At 46.4% G+C, this 20,527-nt stretch overlaps 3 protein-coding genes across 3 annotated transcripts in view; 2 read left to right on the top strand and 1 right to left on the bottom strand.

Moving 5' to 3' along the window:
• On the top strand, positions 1 to 11,544 carry PKMYT1 (protein kinase, membrane associated tyrosine/threonine 1). The gene is made up of 8 exons (XM_048517645.1): positions 1 to 174; positions 2,820 to 3,220; positions 4,931 to 5,398; positions 5,552 to 5,658; positions 5,856 to 6,028; positions 7,222 to 7,478; positions 7,810 to 7,908; positions 8,243 to 11,544. The coding sequence occupies exons 2-8, from the start codon at positions 2,844 to 2,846 to the stop codon at positions 8,502 to 8,504; spliced, it is 1,743 nt and encodes a 580-aa protein (XP_048373602.1). The 5' UTR covers positions 1 to 174; positions 2,820 to 2,843; the 3' UTR covers positions 8,505 to 11,544.
• Positions 1 to 20,527, top strand: part of LOC125444887 (sulfotransferase 1C2-like) — a 343,341-nt gene that overhangs the window by 155,476 nt on the left and 167,338 nt on the right. The window lies entirely within an intron of this gene.
• Positions 10,050 to 20,527, bottom strand: part of PAQR4 (progestin and adipoQ receptor family member 4) — a 24,492-nt gene continuing 14,014 nt past the window's right edge. Inside the window, 3 exon segments of the mRNA XM_048517646.1 lie at positions 10,050 to 13,740; positions 14,954 to 15,015; positions 15,018 to 15,146. Of these exon segments, the coding sequence (XP_048373603.1) occupies positions 13,243 to 13,740; positions 14,954 to 15,015; positions 15,018 to 15,146 (689 nt within the window). The 3' untranslated portion in view covers positions 10,050 to 13,242.

The following is a 20,527-nucleotide window of genomic DNA, read 5'->3' on the forward strand; positions in this document are numbered from 1 at the left end:
GCGAGAGCGGCCGTTGGCGCTGGTTGCATTTGCGCGCGCTTCGGGGGGCGAAAAAATAACGGGGAGACTCTGGTGTGGGGAGATATCCGGGGATTTGCAAGGAGGAGCAAAGCTTATCTGTCATTACCAAGCCCTGTACTGGGGGTACTCAGAGGACACTGAAAAGGGGAAGAGGTGAGACGTGCCTTTTGCCTTTTCCCCTAAATGTGGCGGGAGGGGGGCTTTGTTCTCATACCAACCCCGGTGCCTTCTGGGAAATAATTGGGGAGGGGGGTGTCAGCCACGTCTAGCTTCTGCATTGTTTATGGGAATAGACTTTCTGCCCCCTCTCCTTCATGCCCACCGCTCCTGGTCAGAAGCATTATCTTTACCCCCCCCCCCTTCTGCTTATGATATCCCTTCCTCTTCCCTTTATTTTTTATATTTGTAATCTTTGAACAAAAAATAAAAGTTTTCCACTTGCCTCTCAGTACTCCATGTCACAAATGACAATTGCAATTAATCTGAACACTCCAAAGTTTCCTATACGTTTTCCATATGGATGTGAACCGTAGCTTGCTTTTAAAAAAAAAGTTTAATTACTGTAAATCTTTTTTTTTAACCAGCAAGCTTGAAGTAGTAAAAGAAAGTTAAAAGTCAGAGGTTAAAAATACAGTATTAAAGGAAATGTTAAGATCGGAAGGTTAAAAGGGAATACTTTACAAAGTTTTGAAAAACCTTAGCAGAAGGGAAATTAGTTACCCTTGGTCCTAATAGATGTGACATTCCAGTGACTTGTAAATCTAGTCTGACAGTAGTGATATGTATTACTGAACACTTTTTTTGGTATGACTGCTGCTGAGTTTTAGGATTACGTTTTTATTTTGAAGGCTGTTTGGGTTCTCTTTCCTGGTTTTTTTTTAAGGAAACGGTTAAGTTGGAATTTATCTCCCCATAAGCCAAGTTTAGCCTAACCATGGAAGCTAAACAGGGCCATCCCTGATTAATATTTAGATGGGTGACTACTAAGGAAATCCAGGGTTCTACTCAGAGTCAGGCAGTGGCAAACCACCTCTGAACATCTCGTGTTGAAAACCCAATGGGGTTGTCATAAGTTGTAACTTGACAGTGGGGGAAAAAAGTTCAATAGGTGAATAGTAGATACAGAAAGCACTACATTCCTCTTGATCTGAGGTTGTTACTGTTATTGCACCTAGTTGTTTCTGGTGTGACCATGTTATCTCCTGGCTTCCTTCCCAATGCTTACAAATGCTTTTATTAATGTCTTCTGTCTGTCTTTATTCACAATATCAAATGCAAATTAGATTCCCCGATTACCCAACAACATTTAAAAAAAACAGAACTGTCAGTACTTTACAGCAGACAGCACGTTGGGGGGACAGCATGATACAGTGGTTAGTGTGTCAGACTAGGATCTGAGAGACTCATGTTCTCAGCCTAATCTACTTTATAGGGTTTTTCTAAAGGTAAGCCACTCTGGGTCCTCATTGAGCTGTACATAAGTAAAGTAAATACATGTATGAATTGTTAAAAACAATTAAAGAACAATTGATCTGTGTTAAATGATCACTTGAAGGCTCTGATGCAACACGTTTATGATTGCTCTGTTGTAAATGAATCCAGAACAATTGCCACATTCAGGTTCTGTACAAATTAAATACCAGCTTGGATTAGAATTTCCATTTTATTCATATTCAGATGTTGAAAGGGAGTCTCCCAGAGTTTTGTATGGGGAAAGAGAGGTGATTCCTTATGCATAGCTATCTGAGTTTCTTGGTAGAAAGAGAATAATTTTGGATTGTGTCTTATTTTATTCATTATGGATATTTAGATCCTTTTTTTAAAACAGTGATACACAAAGAAATTTACTCATGCAAGAAATGAATTTCTGATGTCCTTTGAAAATTTTATGGAGTTTTCTTTTGCTGCTTTTCTTCTTTCTCCTTCAGTTTCGAGTGTCTCCAGCAGATCTAGTCTTGTTAGTTTCCTCTGAATGTCATGTGTTTTATCAGGAATCAAAGGTTATTAGAAACTCTATCACTTTTATTGATGGCTCTATGACAATTGCAGCAGATGGATGGAATGCATCTTACCTCAGATGCTCCCCATATGGCTGGCATCTGGAGTCTAGACTGCAGAGTATTGCTGTCTTAAGATTGGAGTAACCTCAGCCCATGCATACCTTCTCAGACAGACCTACCTCACAAGGCTGTTAAGAGGGCTAAGTGAAGGAGCGGAGAGCAGTATAAGTTGCTGTGGATCCCAAATGTTTGTTGTAAATCTAATATTGGCTACAGTTCCCCACGCCCACAAAAAAGGATGATTGCTTTGGCTGTTGCTTCATGAGATTTTTCGGCAGTTCTTGTGGCAGGTGGCAAAACTACTCATTCAGCAATCAGACTTCTGTTAAATATTGCAAGCATGGTGAACCATGTGGTTGGTAAGCAGAGCAGCAGGGGTAGAACCCCTCATTGGAAATAGCATCAGGATGTTCTGGTTCCCTTCATTTTTAGCGCTGCAACTGCCATGGTTATCCTGAATCTGGTGGCCAGTTCTGAAGTTTTTAGTTTCAGATGAGGTACGCCTGACAGAGACAATCATAGCTTCCGGGGCAAAAACCAAGGTGGTGAGGGTTTCTGGAGATTATGTAGGCCAGGGTGTTCAGTTCTTTGAATGGTTGGCTCTGCAGTGCCTATGGTCATTCTACGGTCACTGGCCAGTTTTGAAGCAGCTAATTTTATTTTCTGAGGTGCCACAGATAGATGGATCCTTTAATTATTTCAAACATTCAACAACAAAATTCTGCTCTTTCTTTGTAGCTCTTCTCAGTGGTGGAACCCAGCATGCCAGTGCCTCTGGACAGTGCAGGTACAGAGTCCCAGCTGAGTCAGACTCCTTTGCCAGTGCCTGCCTTCTTCCATGAAGCAGAATGCAGCTTTTCAATCAAGAAGACCCATCGGCCACTCTGCTACACCCTCCCTCCGCGGCCACGCCACAAGAGCACGCTAACTGTAAGCCGGGTTTTTTCTGACCGTCGACTTCAGCCGTGGACACAGCCCCACCCACGCCGCGTGTCCTTTCACGGAGAACAGAGGCAACCCCCATCTCTGCACGGTCGCCCCTATGATGCTTCCAAGAAAGAACTGTTTTTCAGGCAGTGCTTTCAACAGCTCAGCCGTCTGGGGCGGGGATCCTTTGGAGAAGTATACAAGGTGAGGCAGTGATACCACCTGTCTCTTAACATAAAAAGCTATCTTCTTTCTTTCAGAGCCTGGGGGTCTTGCAGGACTATCAAAGGAGAGTAGTGCAGCAGCACTAAAAGTGGACAGTAGGATGTGGAGAGGAAGGGCTGATTGAATGCTGGGCTATCTCTTTTCCTGGAGGGATGCAGGATGGGAAACAGCTGGAAGCCTTTTGCCACTTGGCAAGAGGTGTTTGTAAGCATGTTGTGTAGTGTTTAGATTAGAAAGTGGTTGGTTTCCATGGGTAGAGCTGTGAGTCAGTATGTAAAATATGCACACCTATTTGTATAACTAGTTTGTATTATCTGATTGGCAGTGCCATAACCCATGTAGATTAACCCCCTTCATTCGTCAGATAGCTACTGCTCAGGTTGGGTGGACGTAGTTGAGAATAAGGTGTGACTTCTCTGCTTCTGCCCCTTAGCAGTATGCCATCTTGGGTTCTTAGGAGCCCGAGAAATACTTAAACAATGGATCTGAGGTAATGCTTAATTATTTTATGCCAGATGTGTCACCATGAGATGTGGTAATGAGCACTGGTTTAGATGACTGCAAAGGAGGATTTGGAAAATATAAGGGGGATGCAACTATGAACAGTTAGATAAGAAGGGGAGTTTGGACTTATACCCACCTTTCTCTCCTGTAAGGAGACTCCAGGTGGCTTACAAACTCCTTCCCTTGCTCTTCCCACAACAGACACCTTGTGAGGTAGGTGGGGCTGAGAGAGTTCTGAGAGAACTGTGATTAGCTCAAGGTCACCCAGCAGGAATGTACGAGTGCGGAAACACATCTGGTTCACCAGATAAGCCTCTGCCACTCAGGTGGAGGAGTGGGGAATCAAACCTGGTTCTCCAGATTAGAATTCACCTGCTGTTAACCACTACACCACACTGGCTGTTGTGTCTAAAGAGTTCAGAGACAATGTATCTCTGAATGCTACTTGATAGATAGAAAACAATGTGGGAGGTCTGTTGATTTCATGTTTTACTTGAAAGTTTCCTGAAAGCGTCTGTTTAATTATTGGGTTAAGAAAAGGAGGGCTGCACCATGAAGAGACAATTGGTGCTATGAGAGAATTTCCACTGATGTGTTCAGAATATGATGTGTTATAGAGATTCCCTTGATGAAGTGTATGTGAAACTTGTAGGAGTCTCACAGTGGATTACAATTCATTCTCCTATTGCTCCAGTGATCTCTTGTTTTTTGGCCATTACTGCTAACATGAATTTAGTTGACAATGACCTTTGGTTATACCTAGCAAGACTCTTCTTAATCTTTTTCAAGTTGAGGTTATTTTGTACACTCTTTTTGTAAAACTGTGAATAATCTTCAACTAGAAGAACACTAAAGTGAAATATCTATTATTGTTTGTGTTGCATGGTTTTAACTTTTACTGATCTTAGAGGCTTCTCCAAGTTTCAGATTACGACAGATAGCATATACTTTCCTTTCTTCCTTTGAATTTGCACAACATGTGATGAAATAACTTTTTGGCATGGGGTCTAGATCTTGTTAGCCCAGCATTTTACCCGTGTGTCAGGATTCCTGGATAGTATCCCAAGGTAAGGTTTCCAAAATGGCCTGGAGCCTTTTTAACATATGGAGCTTAATAAGCTCTTTCCTCCCCTACTCCAACTTTTATAGGTGCTTGTAAAGAGAGGATGATGGGGCTGGTTGCCAAAATGCAGTGATGAAAGGCGTTCCTTGTGGAAGGCCACCCGGGCTGGCGAAGGTGACAGGCAGCGCAAATTGGCTGAGGTGCGCAAGCATGAACGTGTAGGCCACCATCCCAACTGTGTGAGTTTCGTGCAGGCCTGGGAGGAGCGCGGGCAGCTTTACATCCAGACAGAGCTGTGCCCAGGCAGCCTGCTGCAGTACTGCGAACAGCATGGTCCACTACCTGAATGGCAGGTGCAGGCCTTCCTCTGGGACCTGCTGCAAGGACTGCAACACTTACACAGTCGCAACCTTTTGCACATGGATGTCAAGCCGGCTAATATTTTCCTGTCCTCTAACAATGTCTGTAAGCTGGGTGACTTTGGACTGATGCTGGAGCTGGACTCTGGGGATCTGAATGATGCCCAAGAAGGGGATCCTCGCTACATGGCCCCTGAGCTGCTGCGAGGAGAGTACACCAAGGCTGCTGATGTCTTCAGGTACTGGCTGAGATGGGAAGGAGGTCCCTAAATTCTCTAACGCCCAAGTAAACTACTAGCCCCTTGCTTTTTGCCTGCCTCAAAATTCAGCTTGCTTTTGGAGATCTGTAGCACTTGCTTTGTTTTTTGATCAGGGTGTTTCTGTCCCCTCAGCCTCGGCATGACCATTTTGGAGATTGCCTGTAACATGGAGCTCCCCAACGGAGGGGAAGCTTGGCAGCAGTTGAGACAGGGCTATCTGCCTCCTGAATTTACAGCAGGTGAGTGAGGACAAGGGGGAGGGGCATCTGTATTTCATATGTACTTCTGTAGGGACCCTACCGCCAGTCTGAACGTGAAGGAAGTCCACTGACAAGTGACTTCGGTAGCTAGAATGGTGTAGCTGGTTACAAATGAAGGATGCAGCCCATTTCTGAGAAAAGCTAAGTAGGCAGCTCACCATTCCTGCCCTTTCCAGGTCTCTCCGATGAGCTGCAGACTCTCCTAGCAGCCATGTTGGAACCCAACCATCATCTCCGACCCTCGGTGGAAGCGCTGCTCAGTTCTACCCTCATGCAGAAGGCTGAGAGGAGGCGGAAGGTGACACTGCTGGTGCAAGCTGGGATCCAGCAAGGAGTTTCCATGTGCCAGGTGAGCATGGACCTTGCCAAAGGCTGCCACAATACAAACTCACACCTCATGTGGAGTGCATTGTCCATGTAGTATTGCCATACAAACATATGAAGAGCCCAGCTGGATCAGACCAGTGGTCCATCTAGTCTGACATCCTGCCTCGCACAGGGGCCAGTCTGTTTTTCTGGGGTCCAGTAACAGGGTATAGAGGGCAAGGCCTTGCCTGTTGCTGCCTGGCATTGGTATTCAGAGGTTTACTGCCTCTGAATGTAAAGTTTTCATTTAGTCACCCTAGGTAGTAACCGCTGATAGACCTGTCCTTAGTGCTCACCTCTAATTCCAGATAATTTAGGAATAAATTTAATAGTACTGGTCTCAATATCAATCCTTGTGGGACTACACTGCTTACTTCCTCCATCGTTTGGACTGTCCATTTATTCTTGCTCTTTGCTTTCTGTCATTTAACCATTTTTCAACCCGTAAGAGAACCTATCTTCTCATCCCATAATTGCGAAGTGTACTCAGGAATGTTTGGAGAGAGATACCTGGACTTTCAGAAAGCTTTTGTCCAGGTATCACATCTACTGGGTCACTGATGCTTGTTCACTTTCTCAACAAACTCCAAAGGCTGATGAGGCAGGGCTTCCCTTTGCAGGCTTTGTTCTTCTGAGTCATTTTATTCGTGCAGCTGGGCAGTTGCCTTTCAGCTGTCCTTAGCTACCCCAGCTAAAGGTTCCTTCTTGAAAGTTAAGACACCCTTGTTTTGTGAACTGATCACACTGAACCACTTTGTGTTGCTGGGCATGAATCCTATGTATCCCATGTATCCTATTCTTGTTGCCAACTCCTTTGGAGTTGTTTCTTCTTTTGAGTAGCTTCTTTTGCCAGGAAGTCCCGCAATTCATACTGTACTCGTGTCTAACCCAAAGGAAAAACCAAAATTGTAACCTAACGGAACTAGGTAGGCACTAGGCCCCAAACAGAGCATACTAAAACAAAGACGGTCCAGCATGTGGCAAATGAAGCTACAATTTTGTTTTCTTCTTTTGGTGAGACAGAGTATAGCTTGCTTTATGGGAGTAGAGCTGCCCCTTCCACCTCCCAGCTACTAGAGGCCTCATTGTGAGCCTTCACTTGTAACTCGGGGTCATTTGCTCTGCTCCACCCGCTTGCTACTTTCCTCAGGACTCATTGTGTTTCCTCCTTCCCAGACCCTTGTCAGGTTTGTGCAGTGGCTCTGGGGGACCATGTGCAGCCCAGCTCACTGGCTACTGTTCTGGCATCGGAATGTTCCAGTCACACCTCCCCATTCACCCTTCGCGTTCCTCATGGAAGACAGCAGCCTCTCCAGTGACTGGGGTGAAGAGAATGACGACGACGAGAGCCTTGGTGAGGATGTCTTTGAGATATCGGAGGCATCTGAACATCACAGCCGTATTTGTCCTGTGGAGCTCCGGTCTGCTGACAAGTAAGTGGGGTAGACTCAGAGCAGGACAGACTGCATTCAAATATCCGATGTGAGCTGTCCCTTTGCTTGGGAAAACCAGTGTGCCTATTGAAACACCTGAGGATCGCCAGCCAGTCCGGCTTGGGGAGGTTTATTTCCTGATCTGATGTTTGATGTAACGTGAAGCAAAATTACCCTTCTGCCCACCCAGCTTCAAGAGTGGTGGGGAGTGCAACGCATGTGTTTCTATATGCCTAAATAGTCCTAATGTCAAAGGTTAGCCTAGATTTTCCACTCTCTTCATACTTTTGTTTCAAGTGACCAAATGTGACAGTAACTGTTTCTCTTGCAGACTCCCTAGCTCCCCAGTGCTGAACATATGTCCCAATGTGGGAAGTACCTCTACTCCGCGGCACCCCTCACCACAGCAGACAGGTGGCAGAAAGAACAGGTGAGTCTTTTGTGTACAGGGGAGGCTGCAAAAGACCTCCTGGATTCTCTTCCACTTCTCTGCAGGCAAACAGAGGATGGAAAACAGTGCCTAGACTTCTTGATGACTCAGGCTGTAATTGTAGCACTGGGACCATTTATCCTCATGGAAATGTGTCCTCCTCTCCGATATTAAATAGGACCTGATCTTTGACATTTTACCAGGCTTTTCCTTGCTGTGAAGTTGTGGTAGGGGAGGTTGGCTTTCGCAGGGCTAAAACAAAAGTCACTTGGAGATGGTGGTAGGGGCTAGTCAGTTCCATGTTTCAGTGCTTGCCTTCTGTTGTTTGCCCTAGCTCTCAGACCTTCCAAGGGAGCCCTAATCTCAGCCGTATCAACTGGGCGTCCCCCAGCAGAAGCTTCACTTCCTCACACTTGCCTGTGAGCAGCCTGCGCCGTACTCTGTCTTTTGACGACGAGGAAGATTACGAGGAGCAGAGGGACCAGTGGGAAGGAGTTGCCGCTCAGTGTTCAAGTCAGTATTCTGCTTTTGAGCCGAAAAGCCTGCTCGGCATGTTCGAGGACTCTGCAGCGACGGAGCAGAAGTGCCAGAGCTGATGGGAACCTCGTTTCTTTTCTGAATGGTTTGCTCAGCTCTCCTGTGGCTCGGTGAAGGAACGCCTTCCCTCAGGTGGATATGCGCAGCTGATGGGCTGTAGTATCCAGCTCCGTCTAGTGGAGGGGAGGCAGGCCCTTTAGGGACACTTCCCTGCAGGTTGCTGCTGCTGTGCAGTTTCTTACCTTTAGGGGGTTGAGATCACATAGGAAGCGGACAGCAGGATGTGTTGTCACATAATTTGAAGGAAAACGGCTTGTTTTTACGCAAGGTTGGGGGATAATGCTGTCCGTCCCTTCTGCTTGGGGGCTGCGAGGCAGGAATGTCTTTCCTGTTGTGGGAAATGGGGGCTGTAAACCACCTCCCTTTCATGCTGGGGTTTTACAAAGGCGTCAGCTCAAAGACTTGATAATAAAAGCATGATGAAATGGCCATAAAACAGCGTGCTGCTTCTCCTGAGGCCTGACTTCATTTTTGGCCAAAATACTGAGAGAGACGGTTATTTAAAACAAAGAGAAACTGCCCCTGTTTGGACCGAGTGGATACACTGGGATCCAGGCACCCATGTCATCCAGTTACAGCTTCCCTCTCTCGCTACTGACCAGCACTCTGGGTCTTCCTGTTACCTGCAATATGTCGCAGTCAAAGTGGATTATCTGTTTCAGCCTAAGGAAGGAGAGAACGTTCTTAATCCCGATACTGAGTTATGACTGCTCCTGATCTAATCAGATTAATCCCAAACATGTCTTTTTTTGGTTTTCAGTGCAGTCCTACACAGAGTCAGTCTACTGATTTCAATGGACAGACTGGAGTAACTCTGCTTAGGATTGCACTGTGATTCTCCTTGCAATCCCCCCCCCCCCCCGACTGTTTTCTGTTAGCAGAGACTGTAATCCTCTATCCATAGCTGGGAGTAAGGCTGATTAAACCCAGTGGAATTTATCTGGAGCATACAATTATACCAAAAAAGTCCTTGCATGCTTGGTTTTAGTCCAAAGTCTGCTTGAGCCCCCCACACTACTTCAGAAAACTGCACTTATTTATCAAGGGAGGGAGGGTATCAACAGAACCCAGAGTGGTTGCTAGTGCTGGGCTGCCACTTTTAAGTTCCATGGAATCAAAATTCATAATTAGATGATTAACTCAGGCCTGTAATTCCACTGCTTTCAAAACAATTCAGTTAGAAGCTCTGGGTGGTATTGGCAGAATTCTCCTTAAGCATTTTTCTACATCCCAAGGGAGTTAAGTACTTCCTGAAAGAAATAAAGCTTGAAGACTATACCTGCTTTCAAAACGGGCCACATACAACAGATGCTGGTGGGCAGCTGCAGTCCTTCCGTAGCTGGCTGTGTTAATTTTGAACCCAGGCCCCAAAGATCTTCTAACCTCACTTTTCACCCTCAACAAAGCTTCAAGGGCCTGGAATAAAATCTAGGATGAGTCTCAAGATGTAGGGTAGGGCTTGTAGGCAGTACCCACGGAAACTTTCAGAATAGAAAGACTGAACAGCAGAGATAACCAGGCTAGGAAAAAAAATGACACAATTGTCCTTAAACATCTCTCTTTATTAGAAGCCTAGACCTGCTGTCTGTCCAACAGAGCGTCCTGGATCATAAGCATCTACAATTTCTCCATTGCCCTCCCACCTGCCCAGAGTGCATTTTTAAAAATTATTTGTTGTCTTGCTCTTTTTATTTTAAAGAGATATGTCGCTTCAGCACAGAAGCTGCGAACATTAACTTATGTCCGTCTACCCTGAGATAACAAGAGACAAGACTAGGCTGAGAATAGATGAAACCCCAGCCCCAAAAAGAAGAGAGCGGAAAATACGCTTCACAACCCAACGCGGGAGGTCTAAGTCTGTCCTTACCTTATGCTGCAGACCTTCTCTTAAGGCCACCAACCATCTTCTCCATTTGCAAAATACTACCGGTGGCACATGGAGACCCAGATTTTATTTTTCCTCAAGGGTAGCATCTTTAAGTCTTAACCCTGTTTTAAGGTGACTGTGCCTGCCAAGCCGCATTTTAAAAAATCTGCCGTTTTAACTGCACAGAGTTTGTCTGCAGTAATGTCAGAGGTTCCCCCTCCCCAACAAATAAGCTGTTGGATACAAAGGAAAGGGTCCAAACCATGCATGACTCAGATGCATGTATTCCTCCTCTGCTGCTTACTTGGGGGAGAAAAGAAGAAAAGTAGCCTTAAGCAGCTGGGGATTTAAAATGAGAAACTAGGGAGGGGCTATTTAACCCCTTTCCCTCTGGCCACTTTCTGCAACCTGGTCTTTTCTCCCCAACCCCCTTGAAGATTGCACCTACCCAACAGCGGGGAAAAGATCAATACCCAGCTATCGATCATGTCTAGTTTGGCCCCGAATCAGCCCCAAATCCTCTTTGCTTTGCCCTACTACTTGGACACTAGATATCTGAATTTCCAAAACAGGTTTTTAACTAAGTTCATACATGCTCTTTTTTTTTTCCTCAGCTGCTTTATACAGAATGGATTAAGATTCAGATTAAGGTGGTACTGCATAGAAAATATAGAATCCCAGTGGGATGGGGAAGATCATCTTCCATCTCCTTATAATCTGTTAAAATACATATGTTAAATTAAACGTTAAAATGTTTCTCTTTATTTACAATGGCCCTGAAATATGGGCTGGGATGCTTATGTTCATGGTGTTGTTTTAGGTGCATTCCTTTGGGGCTGAACGACAGACCCATGGGACAGAAAGACCCCAGTTTTTTTTTAAAAAAAAACCACCCTAACCAAATAAAAAAACACACATGTGCATAAAGGAACTTTTATGTGCCCTGGAACCCACATTAGAGCCTAGATTTTGAAGATCATTATGGCAACCAAAGAAAAACTGCTAGTTAGATCTTTCCAGAGGGGCAGCTGTGTTAATCTGTTGGAGCATGAGTGAGGAATCCAGCAGAACTTTAAAGACTAGCCAGTTTTTATTCTAACCTATGCTTTTATAGATAAGAGCTCTTGTTTGGTCTACTGTGCAACTGCTAGAATAAAAATGTGCTGTTGGGACTCCTGTTTACTATTGGCTTTTATTTGAATTGAGATTATCTAAACTGCAGATCAGCAGTTTAAAAAGAGAAACTCATCATAAGTTCGACTCTCACCAACTCAGGGCAGGGAGAATGCTTGACTTTCCATTTCCCACCCAGCAGTAAACGAGAAGTGGGAAAGGAAGCCGTGTCAGTGGCAACAGGACTTGCTAGAAAACTGCTTTGTACTTTGGCATTCCACCCCTGACTATGTTTTCTCAAAAACTCCCTTCTAGAAATCTAGTTGCTGATCAGGGACTTTTAAAACCTTGACTCTTTGCCCTTCCAATTCATAGTCAAAACCGACGGTTGCCACTCAGATTGAAGCAAACGAAACTCCGCCGCGGTCTTCCAACATGGACCAGTTACGCTAATTCGGGAGGCCAGTTGAAGGAAAAAAACGAAGTGGCCTCATGGTCCTTAATGGCCAATAAGAAAGGAGAGGGAAGCTGTAGTGGCTCGTGGCTCCCTCACGGGGCCACTGTCACGACAGTGGTGGTAGTTGCTGTGGCCACTAAAAAGTGGAGCAGAGAATGCTCTTCAGATGCATGCTAAACTAAGCTTCAGAAAGCACCAGCTGCAATAGATGGATAATAGAGGGAGGCAGGGCAGAGAAAAACATTAGGATCAACCCAAAAACGGATACATTCAGGGCTGATCCCCTCCTCCCCAGGTCTCTTCACCAGGAGGGAATTGAGAAGCTGAGGCATGCTGCAAAGGAAGCCACAGTCCGGAAATGGAAGTGGGGGAGGGCGAGGGGGTCATGGCTCCCTGAACTACCCCAATCCCTTTTTCAAGGCCCCTAATTGCCCCCCGAGGAGGGGGGGAGGAAGCTAGTTCAGTGCTTCAAGTCATTTCAGAGCAAAAAATACATAAAAGATTCTCCCACTAGCTGGTTAGCAGCATTTCAGCCGTACTTCCCCCGCCCCTACAAGATAAGTCCTCCGTATCGTTCAGTGCAGCAGACCTTGATACCCAGGTGTCTAACCAGCCCTTTTTTAAAAATAAGAAAAGTATTGCATGGTGTCTGAAAGATACCTGGATAAAAAGTCTATTAAATAACTCTCTATAAAGCAGAGAAGCTGTGCCCAAAAAACAAGCATCTTCTACAACCCCTGTTCTTCCAAGTGCATACCTCACTCTCAAAACAGGTGGAGAAAAAGGGATGTCCAGTGAAATTCCTCCCAAACCACCACCACAGCCGATGGAACTAGAGCAATGGGGAAAGGCATACAGCCAATGAGAGTTGACGTAAGAGGTCTAAATTCATTAAGACCTTTTGTATCAATGATGCCAACGATTTCCCTCACCTTCTAAGATTGTACATCAACCATAAAAGAACCCTTGTCCACTTTCCCCAGCTCACCCTGGTGGTCATTTGGAAGAACAGCTGAACATCACAAGCTGCTCTAGAAGCACCTCAACCAATGGAAATCCATTGTTGTATAACTGGAAATATCCAAATCCTACTGATCCACAAGTATTCAACCAATGGAAAATTGCAGCCCCCCAGGAACAAAACCCAAGCAGGTTCTATCCAGAAGACATGCATGTGTTCCTCCATGTCCATCAGCCCTTGTAGAAGACTTTGAACAATGGACTGAACGGCCCAAATCCCAGAAGTCCTCCCACCTCAATCAGCGGAGTTCTTCTGTAGAAAGGGGTGGCCACGGTGTGCTCATTCCATTGGGCAGGCATAGTTGGCAATCCACTGTAGATCGGCCACTACACCCCAGTGGAGATAGAGGATGCTGACCACCACCAGAACGTGCATAATCTGATGGCTGTTGAACCAGTAGTCAAAGCGGCCCGGCTTCCAGCGCTCGGGCACTCTGGAGATGTTGATGACGCCCCCGAGGAGGGCTAAGCCATCCATTAGTGGGAGGGTACGAAATGCTTATGAAGGCTAAGGGATTTGCCGGTGCCAGTCCTACCGCAAAGCTGGGAGGGGTAATTGCGAAGAAGGCAAGAAGCGGGAAGAGGGCCTGGGCCGAGGCAGGAAAGGACCTCCTAGGCGACGCTTGGAAGCCCGGACGATCACTGCGCAAAAGATGGCATAGCTTGAAAGGGCTGTGTAGGCCAGCAGGGCAACAGTACGGACAATTGGGGTGCAGGCCAGCGTGCAATAGATGATTGGCAGAGCACCTGCAGATGAAAGAGAGAGAGGTTAGCACAACTCCTTATTGGTTGTTTTGGTAGGAGCCATTTTATAAGCCTCATCTGTTCTCAGCAGAGATTGGAAGCTAAGTAGGGTCAGCCCTGGTTAGCACTTGCATGGGAGGCCACCAAGGAAGACCTGGATCGCTATGCGGAGGACGGCAGTGGCAACCTATGTCAGCTCTTGTCTTGCCTCAAAAATCCCAAGATCCTGGGGTCCTTAGTTGGTTGTGATTTGATGGCATGCAAATTATTATTTTGTCCACTAATTTATGTTAGACATGCCACCACCTCAGGAAGCAGCAATTTGCTCCTGAAATCTAATGTAGGATTGCTTAGGAATCTAGCCAGTTCCTCCCCCCTCTTTTTTTTTCTTGTAGATTTATGAACAGACAGAAGTGTCGGTGACGGGATTGACGGGCTTAGACCCATTTGGTCCAGCACAGTTCAATTACTGTTGCTGTTCTTGATTTGGCGGTGAAGTTGGTCCAGGCCATGCGCTGGGCCAAAGAGAAAGGTCTTCAACAACCCTGGGGATCCTTTAACTGGACTGGATCCAGCCAGCTTTCTGGTTCATTCTCACCCAATTGCTCTCCTTATTACAGGTCCCTTCAGACATAGCTTTTCTCTAGGCGGGACCCATGATCCCCTATAGAGGACCACTTGAAAAAGGCTTTCTTTTTCTCGAACAAAAAAGAAACTACAACATCGAAACCTTTTCAAACATCAACACTGCAAACAGGATAACATGCAATGTATACACATGCACAATTAGTGTGTCGGTATTAGTATCCTAGCACAGAAACAACTTGATTACATGTATCTGGATCACAAGACTGAAAGTTGCATAGATATATGCAATCCTTCACAGCAATCGTAACTTTCAGAGTCTGGCAATCCAGATACATGCAATCAAGTCATTTCTCTGACAGAATGATCCTGACACGCTAATTTTGTTTGTGTGTTTACTGTTACTTTTTCTCCAGCAAAAAAAGCTGGTTAGATGTTTCCCTCTGCATTCTTAATCAAGCTCCATCCCTTCCCCCAGCTGAAACCACAGACCTTTAATGTACATATATTCAGTTTCGTGCATTGTGCCCTTGGCCTCCTATACGCTCCCGGTATTCTAACTCCTTTCTCAGGAATTTACTTAATCCATCCGTAAGTAAATCCAGCTTCTCTACGAGAGCACTCGGCGAATCCTGCACGTATAGGTGTTGACGGTGGCATACCGGGCAGGGTTGGCAAGGGTGGAGTAAGGTGTGGTAAAGAGCTACTCCCTCGTGGTTCCCGCGAAGAGGTGGTAGAGTACGCTATCGAAGGGTGATATGTTTAGATAGCGTGCAATTCCTAGCCATGCTACTGAGATCCGGGCCCATGGAATGGTCAAGGGTATCACAAAGAGGAACCCCAGCAGAGGGATACCTGAAAGACAGAAAAGGGGAGAGGAAAAATAATTGGGGGCTGTTTTAGAGGACATTGGTTCATAGGGTCACCATGAGTTGTGACTGGATAGCACAACACACACATCACCTCTAAGGAATAATAGGATTGTGATGCAGAGGCAGACACCGGCAAACCACCTCTGAATGTCCCTTGCCTTGAAACCCCTATAGCCGTGGTGGCGAACCTAAGGCACTCCAGATGTTCATGGACTACAATTCCCATCATCCCTATGTAGTCCATGAACATCTGGAGTGTCATAGGTTCATCACCACTGCCTTTGGGGTCTCCATATGTCAGCTGTGACTTGATGGCAAAAAATGGTTATCCTCAATCTTTTCTCCAATTTTAGCTATCACTCACACACCCCACTCCCATACAAGGTCTTGCCCACCAACTGCAGTTTCTCTTCCAAACACTCAATTCTCATACTAGAAGAAATTCCTCAAGCGATCGCATCGAGTAATCTGCCAACTGCAGCATGTTTTGGGGCGGGGTGGAGGGTTGCACCTGGTTCCCATTCACCTTAAGCAGTCAGTTACAAACTAAACTTTGTAACTTGCCCAGCACAAGAGCAAAGGCAAGGACGAAATTATGGCAATCCTATTTGTTACACACACACACACACCTCCTTCTCCAAACTTTCATTTGTTCCGGAGATAGCTCCAAAGGGAGCATAAATGTCAACTGGAAAAAGCCAAGCAGCGCACAGCCCATACAGGATTTCCCAGGTGACTCATCTGTTTAACCAGGGAAACGTCAGAAGGCATTACTTGCAAAACATTTAGCCAACAATGAGATAAATATTCCTCAAGAAACACATCAAGTTTCTTTTGAAAAGTGAGTGACGCATACTGGACGGTTCCTCACTCTTTCAAAGCGGCAACCTGAATCATGTTCCACTGGTAATCCTACCCCCCACCCACTCCCCCCTTTATCCCTGCTCAGCCTTTCTCTCCCCTTTGGCATCCTCTGTTCCCCCCGGAGGTTGCAGCTTTACACAGATTATGCCTCTCTGAGCCCAATTACTGCGCTAATTGAGGCTGCCCGAAGCCAGATCTCAATTAGGGACTCGATAAGCACCCCCCCCCCCCCGGGGTTTATTTACAGGACGGACAGCCTCCTTTAGGGGCGCTACCTCCGAAAACAGAAGAGGGATCTAAGGAAGACTGAGTCAACAGCAGACCCAGAGGTAGCAACGGCACTTGGCACCCTGACTGTCCAAAAAGGTTGCCAACTGTTCCCCTCCCGGTAGGACTCCTTAGCAACTGCAACAAACAGAAGCTCAGAAAGCCGGGTTGTTTTTTCTCACTGTTCCTCACCAGGAAAAAGTGTTCCACTCTCAATAATGAAAGTGCCACAGAAGCAGGGCAGAGCTACAACCTTGGACAGAAAACTTGAGCCGCCCTATTACTGCTCTAGGGTGCCGACTTTTTCTTTCTGCAAATAGTCTGACCCTCTAAAAGCCCCTTGGTGGTGAGAGAAACTCAACAAGGGAGTGGTTCTGGTGGGTTTTCCGGTGGCTGTGTGGCCGTGGTCTGGTGGATCTTGTTCCTAACGTTTCGCCTGCATCTGTGGCTGGCATCTTCAGAGGTGTATCACAGAGGGAAGTCTGCTACGCACTGTGTCCAGTGTAACAGTATAACAGACTCCCTTCTGTGTCTGGACACAGTGTGTAACAGACTTCCCTCTGTGATACACCTCTGAAGATGCCAGCCACAGATGCTGGCGAAACGTTAGGAACAAGATCCACCAGACCACGGCCACACAGCCACCAGAAAACCCACCAGAACCAGTTGAATCCGGCCGTGAAAGCCTTCGACAATACATTCAACAAGTGAGTGATTTTCTCAGTGCTTCCAGGTGATCGTAAAAGAGCTCGGTATAAACCTGGCAAAGACTGCGTTCCAGTTACGTCTCCAGTCAGACAGAATCATGCATGAAAGTCGCCTCTTCACCCCTTGCGGTGAAGCTACCTTTATACCAAGCCCGGCCATCTTTATTCCGATTTCAGTATTGCTCCACATTGGCTGTGGAGCCACTTACTGGTGTCTCAGGCTGTCGTCTTTATGTGACCTGATCCTTTTAATTGGAGATGACAGAGACTGAATTTGGGACCTTCTGCATGCAAAACAAATGCTCTGTCCCCAAGTTACCAATCCTGGCTAGCTCTCTTAAGGACCAACACTTTCTACTTGAAACCTGGACGTAAGATTGAACCTGGGACCTTCTGAGTGCAAAGGAGATGCTCCGCCACTGAGGCGGTGTATCTCCCCAAGAACTATACGAAGTTGCCTGATACCAAGTGAAGCCTCTGGTCCATCAAATCCTGCCTTTTTTACTCAGCTTTCTGATGGCAACATTATTACTGGTGCCTTCCTGGTCTTAGCAGTCAGATCCTTCTTCAATTGGAGACGTTTGCGTAAAATCAAACCCGTGGTGTCCTGACAGTACTATGAATGATCTAATTTATAGTAAGTCAAACTCGCGAAGCTCTCCCAGATTGAGCAGTTCGTATCGATCCCCTTAAAATATTTCGGCGCAGGGACGATGGGAACCCAGAGTCCACAACATCTGAGGGTCGCTGGTTTCGATAATTTGCGCACTCAGGTGACATCGCCTTCACCGGCGTAGGCGCAGGCAGCAATCCCCACTCCAGCCCAAGAATTATCCATTGTGCTTTGAAGCATTTCGCCTGCAAAACTTACCGTAAAATGATAAATATAACATAACGCCTTATGTATTTCGTTTCTGTCAGCAGGGTGGGACCCAGGTCTGTGCCCTGAGGAGCTCATTATTGAATTGCAAATAGACTTAAGAAAGACTTCAAAGATTTTGGTGAGATCATCGGCCCGCCCTGTGGCCTTTGGAAGCCATATCTTTAAAGACAAAGTATCGCAGGGGAATCAGACAAAGATAAAGCCAGATGATTTGCTCAAAGGACGCATTAACTTTCACGCCAGAGTTGAAGTTGCTAGGTTTTTTACCAAAAGCTGGACTTAGAGAGAAGCCCTTCCAAGTTTTAGCCATTTGGGTTTTAAATGTAAGTGTCTACCGTTATTATTTATCTTATGTCACTAAAGGCTCAAAGTTATGCACAGCCGTGCATATAAGGCCGCGGAAAAGATGGCCACCAGTTCCGAAACGGTCCAAGTCTGTAACTTGATGGGATAGTATTCAGAATCCCATGGATGGGTTAGATCTGGCAGCATGAATGTAAGTACCTTTGTCACTTGAACTCATGAACACGGATCGATATCCTTATGGACTAGCATGGATGTGTTTTACTAAATCAGTTTGTTCAATAACTGTAAGGTTTTAATATGCCATTTAAAGGCTTTTGTTTGTTTGTTTTCTTGACTAAGCAGTGACAACGAATGGTACATAAAGAGGGGGTAGGATCCAGCCCAGTCCTTACCTGCTCAGGCTCGTTTCAGTAAGTGGGGCCAGGAAAGGGGAGCTTGAGAGGGATGCAGCGACGAGGCGGGCGTTCATTGCTTCAGAGGTGGTTTGTACCCCTGACCTGGCGGCCCTGGGCTAGCCTGATCTCTTAGATTCCAGCGCTCAAGCAGGGAAGGGGCCTGTGGCATTAGTACTGGGATGGGAGACCACCAAGGAAGTCCGGGGGCCCTATGCAGAGGTATCAGTGGCAAACCACCTCTTCAGGTCTCTTGCCTTGAAAACCCTACAGGGTTGCCATAAGTTGGCTGTGACTTCACAGCAAAATAATAATAAAAGCCACTATTAGGCCCAAGCTGAAGACCTCTGGGATAACCAACACTCTTGCACCGCAGCTGCAAGCACCCTCATAAATAGAGACACGTTGCTCACGCAAGACGCTATTGATGATTGCACCCTGCCACGTCAGCATCCCCACCTGGCGAGATGACAGTCCCAAGGACAACAGGGAAACTGAGTCAGCAGATCGCTTGCAACTGTGCATTCTGCTGACAAGCACGGTTGCGGGACCCGAAAGCCAACTCTGCAACCGCAAAGGCCTCCTGAAAACAGCTGAAACAGTCCCGGACGAGGAGTAGCAACTGAAAAAAAGAGGTACTGGAGAACATCAGTTTGCTGCCCCCTGTATCCACCCACCCCCCCCAATGAAAGGTGCCCCAGGAGAAGGGATGCGACAAAGACCCCGACCCAGGTCCTGCTTTCGGAGCCTCCCAGGCGAAGTAGGTGATCCAAACATCTGTGAGAGCAGCCTGCCGCCACAACAAGATAAAGTACTTTAAGGTATTCTTGAATTCATGGATAAACCAAAGTACTGGAAAGCAGGAGGCTAATTACTTCCGCATTTATATCGCCAATAGCACGGAATTGGGTCCGGGAATTGGTATCAGCAGCTCAGGGTTTGCTGGCGCTTCAAGTCCACAGGGCTGTAAGGTGTATGTGGCGCAAACACAATGGCTTTATTTCACTGCAGCCCGTGTCCTGAAATCCCTGAATAGCCACTAAACAGTTTGTGATGTATCCAAGTTTGCTCAACAGGCCTGCAGAAGGAAGCTTTCCTTGGCCTATGTATATTTTCCTGCCCAATGGGGACACAAAATGACGCGTACACGTTCTTCTCCCCTCCTTCTTCATTTCTCCTCTCCCCGCTACAACCAATTCTGTGGGCAGCCCGAGAGAAAGTGACTGGCTCCAGTTTCCAGCAGCTCCCATGGCAGAAGTGGGATTCGGGACCTCCCAGGAGTCTAGTCCAACACTCTTTAAACTCAACATAGTCTCACCACTCCAGAATCCCCACTCTGGTGATTCAACCCTGACACTCCAGCCCAACACCATCTATCACACAGCCCTTGCCTTTCTATAGATCATAGAGTTAAGGGCCACTGTCCTACTTCCTGCATTGCAGGGTGTTGGACTTGATGGCCCTTGGGGTCTTTTCCAACTCTATGATTCCACACTGTTTAAGCCCAAAAAGGCAACCTCAACAATTCTGCAGATGCTGCGCTGAACCATTTTAAGTTACAAAAAGTCCGCCCTGAAATCTAGCAGTCCACTTTAGAGTTGCAGGAGCACCTTAGCATCTCCAGATGTTATGGACTACAATTCCCATCAGCCAATTGGCCATGCCGGCAGGAGCTGATGGGAATTGTAGTCCATAACATCTGGAGTGCCAAAGGTTCGCCATCACTGACTTAGAGGCACCTTGATTCCAGGCAGCTGCTCTATGCTCAAAACACCCATGTCATTCCTGAAATGATGAACATACAGAGCTGCAACATACTGACTGATCCATCTCACCCAGTTTCTTCTTTTCTGCCAGAGATACCTGAGAACTGCCCTTGCCCATCTGAGTAAGGTCTTTCCTGGCACCGACTACCAAAGATCTGAAGCTGTCCATTCTGCTCTAG

This window comes from Sphaerodactylus townsendi, linkage group LG15, assembly GCF_021028975.2.
Source record: "Sphaerodactylus townsendi isolate TG3544 linkage group LG15, MPM_Stown_v2.3, whole genome shotgun sequence".
Taxonomy (NCBI): domain Eukaryota; kingdom Metazoa; phylum Chordata; class Lepidosauria; order Squamata; family Sphaerodactylidae; genus Sphaerodactylus; species Sphaerodactylus townsendi.

Bases quoted from the DNA above. Each gene is read 5' to 3' on its own strand.
- PKMYT1 (XM_048517645.1), top strand. From the start codon at position 2,844: ATGCCAGTGCCTCTGGACAGTGCAGGTACAGAGTCCCAGCTGAGTCAG. The intron at 3,221-4,930 runs GTGATACCACCT...GCCAAAATGCAG, and splicing joins GAAGTATACAAGGTGAGGCA to TGATGAAAGGCGTTCCTTGT. The intron at 5,659-5,855 runs GTGAGTGAGGAC...TGCCCTTTCCAG, and splicing joins GCCTCCTGAATTTACAGCAG to GTCTCTCCGATGAGCTGCAG.